This window comes from Rhincodon typus, chromosome 37 (genome assembly GCF_021869965.1).
Source record: "Rhincodon typus isolate 14 chromosome 37, sRhiTyp1.1, whole genome shotgun sequence".
Classification (NCBI taxonomy): Eukaryota; Metazoa; Chordata; class Chondrichthyes; order Orectolobiformes; family Rhincodontidae; genus Rhincodon; species Rhincodon typus.
The window spans coordinates 11,638,043-11,650,121 of NC_063368.1; the positions used below are offsets into that span (position 1 = coordinate 11,638,043).

The 12,079-nt window shown below is 46.0% G+C and overlaps 1 protein-coding gene across 1 annotated transcript in view; it reads right to left on the reverse strand.

Annotated features, from left to right (window-relative positions):
• The window catches only part of LOC125487135 (serine/threonine-protein kinase BRSK2), a 125,442-nt gene that overhangs the window by 25,356 nt on the left and 88,007 nt on the right, over positions 1–12,079 (reverse strand). Inside the window, exon 2 of the mRNA XM_048617358.1 lies at positions 2,576–2,670. Coding sequence (XP_048473315.1) covers positions 2,576–2,670 — 95 coding nt within the window. The remainder of the gene's footprint in view (positions 1–2,575; positions 2,671–12,079) is intronic.

Here is a 12,079-nt window from a genome sequence, read left to right on the forward strand (position 1 = left end):
CAACCTTAAGTTTACCTGGACCATCTCTAACACCTCTCTCCCCTTCCTGGACCTCTCTGTCTCCATATCGGGCAACCACCTAGAAACCGATATTCATTTCAAGCCCACCGACTCCCACAGCTACCTAGAATACTCCTCCTCCCACCCACCTTCCTGCAAAAATGCTATCCCCTATTCCCAATTCCTTCGCCTCCGCCGCATCTGCTCCCAGGATGAGGCATTCCACTCCCGTACATCTCAGTTGTCCTCGTTTTTCAAGGACCGTAACTTCCCCTCCTCGGTGGTCGAGAACGCCCTCAACCGTGTCTCCCACATCTCCCGCACCTCATCCCTCACACCCCGTCCACGCAATAAGAACCAAAAAAGAATCCCCCTCGTCCTCACGTACCACCCCACCAACCTCCGGATCCAACGCATCATCCTCCGACACTTCCGCCATCTGCAATCCGACCCCACCACCAAAGACATCTTTCCCTCCCCACCCTTATCTGCTTTCCGGAGGGACCACTCTCTCCGTGACTCCCTTGTCCGCTCCACACTCCCCTCCAGCTCCACCACACCCGGCACTTTTCCCTGCAACCGCAGGAAGTGCTACACCTGCCCCCATACCTCCTCCCTCACCCCCATCCCAGGCCCCAAGAAGACTTTCCACATCAAGCAGATGTTCACCTGCACATCTGCCAATGTGGTATACTGCATCCGCTGTACCCGGTGTGGCTTCCTCTACATCGGGGAATCCAAGCGGAGACTCAGGGACCGCTTTGCAGAACACCTACGCTCGGTTCGCAATAAACAACTGCACCTCCCAGTCGCGAACCATTTCAACTCCCCCTCCCATTCCTCAGACGACATGTCCATCCTGGCCCTCCTGCAGTGCCACAACGATGCCACCCGAAGGTTGCAGGAACAGCAACTCATATTCCGCTTGGGAACCCTGCAGCCCAATGGTATCAATGTGGATTTCACAAGTTTCAAAATCTCCCCTCCCCCTACCGCATCCCAAAACCTTACTCACTAAAGCCTTTCTCCCTTACCTGTTCTTCCTCCGCCCTATCCCCTCCTCCCACCTCAAGCCGCACCTCCATCTCCTACCTATCAACCTCATCCCGCCCCCTTGACCTGTCCGTCCTCCCTGGACTGACCTATCCCCTTCCGAACTCCCTACCTACACTCACCTTTACTGGCTCCATCCCCGCCTCTTTGACCTGTTTGTTTCCTCTCCACCTATCCTCTCCTCTATCCCTCTTCTATCCGCCTCCCACTCTCTCCCTATTTATTTCAAAACCCCCTTCCCCTCCCCCTTTTCTGATGAAGGGTCTAGGCCCGAAGCGTCAGCCTCTCTGCTCCTATGATGCTGCTTGGCCTGCTGTGTTCATCCAGCCCTGCACCTTGTTGTCTCGGATTCTCCAGCATCTGCAGTTCCTACTATCTCTGACTCAATTATTAGCCGTCACCTGTTTCTCCTTAGCTCTAAATAAAGACATTGACAAACTTAATAATGAGATTAACCAGATGTGAACAACTGACACAAGGCTGCTTGGGGGCTCTTGTAGAACAGCGGTAGTGTCCCTACCCCTGGATCTTGGAGGCCCAGGTTCACATCCCACCAGCTCCAGAGTGTGCAATAACATCTCTAAACAGGTTGATTAGGGGAAAAAAACAGGTTAAATAAAAACACAGGCTGCTTGACCTACAATCTGGCTTTGACTGTGAAGCTCACTTGACTGAATAGCCAGTCAAATTTGGGCTCAGGGAGGAAGAACATCCCTCACTTGATGCACTGGGCTGTACATGACCATCTAATGTGTGCACTGAGAGTGCACAGTCTCAGACCAGGATTTCTTTCACTACCTGGTGGAGTCCATGTGGCCCTTTTCACCCATGCCAGTTCTTTGTTCCACCAATGTTTTTGCCTTTCCCTCACAGCCCTGCCTCGGCTCTGAACTTTATCTGGTTTCACTTTATAAGATGCCTCTAATTAATCCCTGTGGCAAAGCATTCCACATTTCACCAACTCTCTGAGCAAAGAAACTTTGCTTAAACTGTGCTGCTTCCCTTTGGGATAATCCTAAATCGATAGCCCTTCACTACTAGCCTCTTCCCAGGAGAATTAGCTTATCCATTCAGTGGAGCTTATGGATCTTCTCTCAAGTCTACTCCACTCCAGATAAAGTTGGGAAAGAAAGAACCCTGGAAGGAATATTTCCTCTCCACCTATCCTCTCCTCTATCCCTCTTCTATCCACCTCCCACTCTCTCCCTATTTATTTCAAAACCCCCTTCCCCTCCCCCTTTTCTGAGGAATTAATCATGGATTGGTTACAGCTCAGATGGAGGCCTTTTGGCCCACCCTGACCATGCTAGCCCTCTGTATACCCAACTCTCCCCTGCCCCTTTCCCCATTGTCCTGGAAACATTTTGTCTTTAGATAATCATTTCTGAAGCACAATCGCGTCACTGTCCACCCTAATGCTCTCTTGCATTGTAGACCCTCACCACTCAAAACAAAAAGGCTCTCCCGAACAATAAATCCAGGTGAGCAACTCCAGAAGGGGGGCAGCGTGTGGGATTCTCACCTTCATGAGGACCGATTCAGTCAACTTCTCCCGGTTCACAATCTTTATTGCAACCTTCTGTCCTGTAATACAGTGAATCCCCAGCTTTACCAGACCTGTAACAAAAGGACAATGCAAACACACATTACAAACAACACCTCAGTTACTTAGCTCCTCGAGGATTCTGGGATAGAGGATGAGTGGAGTTTGGTCCTCCCAGTACCTAAGAGGCTTTGGGCCTTCCTGATGGTCCTCCGCCATTTTGGGTGGCAACTTCTCCACACACTTGCTGCACAGTTATTCGAAGAAGAACAAAAGAAACTCCTTCCATTTGACAACTTGGTAACGTTTTGTATATTTTCCTCCCCCAATTTTTCTTCCCCAGTTGAAGACAAGAGTAAGAAGGTTATACTTCAGTTATACAGGTCAATGATAAGAGTATCTGGAGTACTGAGCACAAAACTGGTTACCGTACCTAGTGAAGGATGTTAACACGTTGGAAGCTCTTCAGAGAAAGTTTACTAAGCTAATCCCTGAAATGAATGGACTGCCTCATCAGGAAAGACTAGGCCTGTATCCTCTAGAGTTTACAAGAGTCAGAGTTGACTTTCAGCTTTATTTCTTTATTTTCTATTTAAAACTAAGAAGGTCAGCAATGTGTGTTTTTTAACCTTATCTCATGTGTTTTATGCTATGCTATAATTACTGCAATGTTTAACTCCTAACTTTAGAACATAGAAAATAGAACATAGAACAGTACAGCACAGTACAGGCCCTTCAGCCCACGATGTTGTGCTGAACTTTTACCCTAAACCTAAGGTCTATCTAACCTCCACCCCTGCCTTATACTATCATCCATATGCCCATCTAATAGCCGCTTAAATGCCCCTAATGAGGCCGACTCCACTACCTTCTCCAGTAATGCATTCCATGCCCCGACCACTCTCTGAGTAAAGAACCTACCTCTGACGTCTCCCCTATATCTACCTCCAATCACTTTAAAACTATGCCCCCTCATAATAGCTACCTCCACCCTAGGAAAAAGAAACTTTGTTCTCTCTTTCTACCTTGTTTTTAAGATTCTGTAACTAGGTACTTGTACCTAAGATGGTGCCTAAGATGGCGACATTATGCACTTTTCAATGTACTCCTGTACTTTTGTACTTGAGCACTTATGATAATAAAAATCAAAATCGGTAATTGAAGCATATAAGATCGTGAGGGGACTCAATTGGGTGGTTGTCAAAAGGATGTTTCCTCTTGTGGGAGAATCTAGAACTCGGGGTGATTGATTAAAAGTAAGAGGTTGCCCACTTAAAACAGAAATGAAGAAATATTTCTTTTGTCCCAAAAGATTTGTGAGTCCTTGGAATTCCCTTCTTCAAAAGGCAGTGGATGCAGTGTCTTTAAATATTTTTAAGACAGAGGTAGATAGATCCTTGATGACCAAGGGGATGAAAGATTTTTGGGACTATGCAGGAATGTAGAGTTGAGATTAAAATCAGATCTGCCTTCATCTTGTGTTTGGCAGAACAGGCTCAAAGGGCCGAATGGCCTACTCTTTCCTTATTCATATGTTTGTACACTTATCCTGAAAGGATGGATTGTACTTGACTGGACATAGAAAGGGGAAAAAGAAAGAGAGAAAAGACAGAGCAAACAGAGTGTGGGAGAGAGAACGAGAGTAACAGGGAGAATGAGAGAGAGGCAGAGAGAGAGAGATCAGCCGTCAATTTAAGCTGGAAAGCGAGGGACAGAGAGAAATAGAGCAGCAGCCATTGTAAGATGTGAAGAGAGAAAGGAAAGGGATGTAATATCACTTGAAGAGCAGTGTTCCTGTAAGAACTCAATATTGCAGACTAAGGCCCAAGATGGCATCACATGACCAGTAGCCATGGTCACTCTGCAGCAGTCTCAGCTAAAGTGTGTCTAGAGATCTCCTGTACTGTATCTATGAACTTTGGCTGTTAATAAACCCACCAGCGACCTTCAGGTAAATGGAATCCATTTGTTTTCCTTATTGCTTGTACAAGCAACCAGTATGCATCTTTTTAAAAAAAAAAGCAGAACAGAGAAAGCAGCAATACAATCTTAGTAGATCAGGGATAGAAGCAGCAGATATAATACAATTCAGTAATTCAGATTTACCCACAGAAAAATAAACAAACAAACGGAAGAGGATGCAGTTTCTCCACATGTTGTGAATACTGGCCAGCTCTGTGCAGGCAGTTACTTAAGTCAGGATTACACATTTTAAGCAAGGAAACCAAAAAACTGCAGACGCTGGAAATCAGAAACAAAATCAGAAATTGCTGGAAAAAACTCAGCAGGTGTGGAGACGGAAAGCAGAGTTAATGTTTCGGGTCCAGTTAACTGTTCTGAGAAAGGGTCACTGGACCCAAAACGTTAACTCTGCCTTCTTTCCACAGATACTGCCAGACCTGCTGAGTTTCTCCAGCAACTTCTGATTTTGCTTCACAACCTTTCAGACAACACCTTTAAGCAAAACTATGAAAAAAAACATGTAAATTCAAACAAGGGGAAACTGAGTGGGGGCTGAAATTAACAACAGTGGAGTCGACAGAACAATTTTTAAACAGAAAGTAGAAAATCCATTCTAAATACAATGCTGAAGGCACACAAAGAGCTGGATGAAATGAAACAAAAAGCAAAAGGCAAATAAAGCAGCAAATTACATTGCTGCAGGTACACATGGAACGGCCCCATCATAATACCAGTACTGCCATGTCTAAAGTGCTTACAAAAGAATAGCAGAAGAATCAATACTCAATCCCCCAGCATTAACTGAAAGACCATAGATCTTCTTATCGGAGTTCAAACATTTTTAAAACGAAGAATGTTTAACAAGGACCTGAGGGGCAACTTTTTCCACACAGAGGGTGGTGCGTGTATGGAATGAGCTGCCAGAGGGAGTGGTGGAAGGTGGTAGAATTGCAACATTTAAAAGGCATCTGGATGGGTACATGAATAGGAAGGGTTTAGAGGGATAGGGGCCAAATGCTGGCAAATGGGTCTAGGTCAGATTGGGATGTCTTGTCAGCATGGATGAGTTGGACCGAAGGGTCTGTTTCCGCGCTGTATGACTCTATGACTCTAATGTTTCAAGCAATGACAGAATCAGGCAAGTAAGCCAAGAGAATACTGAGAGCAGTTGAGAATCTGGGTTTGCATGGAATTAATACTTTGGTTTGCCCAAAGAGGACCAAAAAGATCCCACAAGATGTGGGAAGTGCTAGAACATAGAAATAAGAGTAGGCTATTCAGCTCCTCGAGACCTCATGGCTGATCTGTGGCCTTAGTCCATACACCTGCCTTTAGCCCTTATCCCTTAATACCGTTTCCTTAACAAAAATTTATGATCCAGCATCCACGGCTGTTTGTAGAAGAGAGTTCCAAACATCTACAACCCTTTGTGTGTAGGAGTGCTTCCTAACGCTTCTCCTGAACAGTCTGGCCCTAATTCTCAGGCTATGCCCTTAGTTCTACAATCCCCACCCAGTGGAAATAGTTTATCTTTATCTATGCTGTCTTTTACTGACTTCAATCAGATCATCCCTTAACCTGCTAAATTCATAGAATCCCTATAGTGCAGAAAGAGGCCATGCAGCCCATCGAGTCTGCACCAACCCTCTGGAGAGCATCCCACCCAGCCTGAGACCCAGACCCCATCCTATCCCTGTAACCCCACATTTACCATGACTGATCCTTGTAACTATGGGGCAATTTAGCATAGCCAATTCACCTAGCCTGCATGTCTTTGGGCTGTGGGAGGAAACCGGAGCAAACCCGCACAGACACGGGGAGAATGTGCAAACTCCACATAGACAGTCGCCCGAGGCTGGAGTCAAACCTGGGTCCCTGGCACTGTGAGGCAGCAGTGCTAACCACTGAGCCAGCATGCTCGCCTAAATTCTAGAGAAAACAGGCTCATTTTATATAATCTCTTCTCAAGAAGCTCCTCTTTATATAACAGTAAACTTTAGAATTCATTACCCAGTATTGATATCCTACAGACAATAGCCAGACGAATCCTAAGATCGATTTGGTAGTTCATATCGTAAAAAAGGCAACAAACTCTATTTTTTCAGAGACAAAACTATTGGAGCTGAGAATGGAGTCAGTAATTGCCTCCAATCCAACTGAAGCATTCCAAAAACACCTCTTAAGAAACAGCAGTGATTCGCTGGCAGATAATGGCAGAAGATATGAAGTCATTTTAACTGGACAATAACTTCCTACAAGCACTAGGGGCAGCCAACAATATTGAGATTGGAACTAAGACAAAAAGCAAGCAAGCAAGCTAGCTTTTGCTGGGGAGGCAATGGCCTAGTGGTATTATTGCTGGACTGTTAATCCAGAGACTAAGATAACATTCTAAGGGAACCTGGGTTCAAATCCTGCCACAGCAGAATAAATATCTGGAAGTAAGAATCCAATGATGACTATGAATCCATTGCTGATTGTTGAAAAAACCCATTTGGTTCACTAATGCCTTTTAGGGAAGGAAACTGTCATCCTTACCTTTTCTGGCCTACATGCGACTCCATGCCCACAGCAAATGTGCTTGACTCTGAACTGCTCTCTGGGCAATTAGGGATGGGCAATAAATGCTGCCTAATCAGTGATGCCTTTAGATTCTTAGATTCTTAATTCCAGATATTTTATTGAATTCAAATTCCACCATCTGCCATGGCAGGATTCAAACCCAGGTCACCAGAATGTTACCTGGGTCTCTGGATTAACAGTCCAGCAATAATACCACTAGACCATCACCTCCCCAATGCTGAGTCTGGAAGGCTGTAAAGTATTGGATCAAAGTAGATACTTCTCTTCAATCTTAAACTGAGCTTCATTGCAACAGTGCAACAGGACAAGGACAGAGAGGTCAGAACGAGAGTCGAGTGGTAAGTTAGAACAAGAGGCCACTCGAAACTCGGGGTCAACAAAGATGCGTTCTTGCCCCATCCCCAATCTGTGTCGAGGAGGCCCCATCGCAAACGGATGAGCCTGTGGACACTTTCAGAACGAGACTGAAAAGCACGAGCAACGAGAGTTCGCAGAAACATTCTGAAAGAAAAAGTTCAAGGACACAGGCAAAAGGCTGCACGCTCCGAGGTACGAACGGAATTAATGGGAAAGGACAAGCTGACAATACTACAGGCTGCAGACACTGCCCCAGAGCGCACAAAGCCAAGACTGGGCAGATCATGGGCACTGATTACCCAAACGGCTAGTGTTCAGTTAAGTCAAGAGAGAAAGACCCCAGGCTTGGTGCAATGAGACTGCAGCCGAAGAACGCATATGCCACCCACAAGAAGATAGGCCAGAGCTGGGCATGAGCTGCACATGAGCTCACTGACAGAAGGAAATGCCTGATCACACGCATGAGCAGGTTCAGGAACAGCTTCTTTCTGGCCGTTATCAGACTGTTGAATGAACTCTAGCCTCAAATAATGTAACCCGCAATGCAACCTGTATGCCTCTAAGACTTTTTAATCTGTACATCCTTTGCTCGCTGTGATCTGCCTATATCGCTCGTAAACAAAGCTTTTCACTGTATTTCAGTACATGCGACAATAAATCAATCAATCGATCAAATCAATTAATCAATGTATAGGTCAAAGAGCATGCAAGAAGTCCAATCACCAGAAAAAGATGAGGAGGACACAGGAAGAAGATAGTAAACGAAATATCAGTCAGGGTAAATGAGATGGAAAAAAAGACACTAAAATAGCCAGAAAGATGAGGAGAAGCTTGACGTAGACATAGGAACTGCAGGAAATATTCCAGATATTTGAAATGGATGCAGATGCAGCAAGCTGTTATGAAGGTGAATAAAATGTTAGCCTTTATTGCAAGACAATTTGAGTACAGAATAGTGAAGTCTTGCTTCAATTGTATAGGAGCTCGGATTGACCCCACCTGGAGTACTGTGGGCAGTTTTGGTCTTCTTATCCCAGGAATGATATTATTATCACAGAGGGAACGTAATAAAGGTTCCCCAGAATTGTTCCTGTGGTGTCTGATGAAGTGAGATTGAGCAAACTGAGAAAACTAGACCTGTATTTTCCAGATTTTCAAAGAATGAGAGATGGTCTCATTGAAACCTACCAAATATTGAGAAAGGATAGACAGGGATAGGTGCAGGTGTTCCCTCGGCAAGGGGAGTCTAAAACCAGGGGGACACCATTTAAAAATGAGGGGGATGCTATTCAGGTCTGAGATGAAGATTATTTTACTTTGAGGGTTGTGAATCTTTGGAATTCTCCACAACAGCGGGCTGTGGAAGTTCAGTCTTTGAGTATTTTTACGATAGAGATCGATAGATTTCTACCAAAAATAGAAATTGCTGGAAAAGTTCAGCAGGTCTGGCAGCATCTGTGGAGTAAAACCATAACATTTCTGGTGGACTGACCCTTCCTTAGAACAGAACAGGTTTCTGAAGAAGGGTCACTGGCCCCAAAATGTTAACTCTGATTTCCCTCCAGAGATGCTGCCAGACCTGCTGAGCTTTTCCAGCAATTTCTGTTTTTGTTTCTGATCTCCAGCATCCGCAGTTATATTGTTTTTTTTTGACAGAATTCTACTTTCCAATGCATACAGGGTTATGGAGATGGGGAGAGCAAAAGGCTTTGAAGTGTTTGATCAGCCATGATCCTACTAAATGGCAAGGCAGGCTTTAATGGGCTGAATGGCCTACTGTTCTTCCTATGTTCCTAAATCTTTAGATCAGGACCAGGGTGAGACATAAATCTGAAGTTTGGGACATACACAAGAGCAGATAGTAACACCATCTCACCCAGACTCAGTGATTAGCACTACTGCCTCACAGCACCAGGGACCTGGATTCAATTCCAGCCTCGGGCAACTGTCAATGTGGAGTTTGTACATTCTCCCCATGTCTGCGTGGGTTTCCTCCGGGTGCTCCAGCTTCCTCCCAAGGTCCAAAGATGTGCGGGCTAGGTGGATTGGCCATGCTAAATTGCCCATACTGCCCAGAGATGTTTAAGTTAGGTGGATTAGACATGGGAAAATGCAGGGTTAGGAGAATGGGTCTGGGTGGGTTGCTCTTCAGAGGGGCGGTGTGAACTTGTTGGGCCGAATGGCTGTTTCCACACTGTAGGGATTCTATGATATACACGACCTTTCCTGGAAAAGATATCTGAGAACAGCCCAAATCAGAAGCACACACCTAGGGAGAGATGTTAAATGAAGGCTTCACATCACTGAAAACTGATGGTCCCACTCTCCTGGGGTTGAGCAGTGGCAAAGAACTGCAGTTTTCTTTAATAAACCACAGGATTAAAGATCCACCTGTAATGCTCCGTCACCCCCTAACGTATGTAACCTCTCCAAAATGGAGTTCATTTCAAGGTGGGACCAGAGATAGTCTGTTAGCAGGAGGTAGCAAACACAGGGTGCAGGATAGCTCTCTCAGAAACAACATCTTGCTGAAAGACAGATCTGGGAAAGAGCTAGCCAAGTCTGTGTAGGATAAACTTCTCAAAGGAAATACAACGGGTTTAGAAAAGTCTAAGCTCAGAGCCAGATCAACGGGATAGACATCTATGAAGACCTCAAAAGAATGGTCCCTCCATGCAATGTATGCTAGAGCCAGAGGAAGAGAAACGATCGACCAGAAACTGAACTGGACTAGTCCTATTGTACTGTGGATACAGGTGAAGGTCAGAGGCTAGGAATCTTGCAGGAAGTAACTCAACTCCTCTCTCCCCAAAGCCTGTCTGCCATCTACAAAGGCACAAGTCAGGATTGTGATGGAATACTCCCCAAATGCCTGGATGGGTGCACCTCCAACAACACTCAAAAAGCTTGACACCACCCAGGACAAAGCAATCCACTTGACTGGTACAACATCCACATTCACTGCCTCTGCCATCAATACTCAATAGAGTGTACCATCCTTAAGATGCAGTGCAGAAATTGAACAAGGCTTCTTTAGACAGCACCTTCCAAACCCACAAACACTACCATGTAGACGACGAGAGCAGCAGATACATGGGAACACCAGCCTCTGCCAGGTCCCTTCAAAGCTTTTCACCATCCTGACTTGAAAATATATCACCTTTCCTTCCGTGTCGCTGGCTCACAATCCTGAGACTCCCTTCCTAACAGCATTGTGAGAGTCCCTACACCAAAAGGGCTGCAGCAGATCAAGAAGGCAGCTCACCACCGTCTTCTGAAGGAACCTAGGGATGGGCAATAAATGTTGGCCCAGGCAGTGATACCCATATCCCACCAATGAATAAGAAAAAAAACGTGCACATCAGGAAGAGGGAATGATAGTTACTGAAGTAGCAGTCAGACCATGGCGCACTGCAGGAGCTGATTTATTTACCCATCATCAAAAGTGGTATCTCCTTTTCGCAGACAGTGGACAGTTTCCATTCGTCTGAAATGTGGAAGATTTGAGAGCTACAACAACACCTCTCAGTGTTACAAACTCTGCTCGCTGAGCCAAGCATTCTTGAAAGAATAATTTGTGAGAACGAATCACAATTCACTAACAGAGAAATTAAGGGATTCACTGAACAGTACATCACCAATGATAACTATGGGAAAGCAGGTTTGTGAAAGCGAACCCTCACAAAGTGCCCAAAGGAGTACCCAACCCTCATCTTGCTGTCTTTGAAATATACCCCTCCTCAGGCTGAATTAGGAAGAGCTGTGGGCCATTCAGCCCCTTTATCCTGCTGTACTATTTGATAAGGTCATGGCTGATGGTGGGTACAAATCTGCATTCCCCTGTGGAGATGTAATATTGTCCTACAGTTCTTAGTAGGGTGTGCGTTGCCAATACAAAACACAGCAAAGATGGCCACCACCTCAGGCATGTGCTCAGATGATGTTCAAATACCACGACAGAGGATGCATTTGCGCATATACGGATGATGTCACTGAAACCTAAGGACCCCTCAGCACACTCATTCCCCACATGGATCGAGCTTCTCAGTTCCCAGCTCTCCCCCCACACCATTCCCTGTTCCACTCCCCTGCCCCTCTCCCAACTGCCCCACTCCTTATTCAGCTTTTCTGTTCCCCAATCCCAGCTCTAGCCCCTAATTCCCCATTCCATTCTCCCAGCCCCTTCTCCCTTATTGCACTCTCCATCTCCCACTCCCAGTTCCATCTCCACCCTTCACACGCTCCCTCTCCCTTCCTGCCACACGGTCTCCCCCACTGCACTCTCCATCTCCCAGCTCCATCTCCCATCACACTCTCCATCTCCCCCATTGCACTCTCCCCCTCTCTGCTTCTCTGCCCCATCACACTCTCCCTCTCCTCACTCAGTCTCTCCCATTACACTCTCCCTCTCCCTGCTCCGTCTCCACCATCGCACTCTCCCTCTCCCTGCTCTGTCTCCCCTCATCACGCTCTCCCTCTCCTCACTCAGTCTCTCCCATCGCACTCACCCTCTCCCTGATCCGTCTCCCCCCATCGCACTCTCCCTCTCCCTGCTCCGTCTCCCCTCATCACACTCTCCCT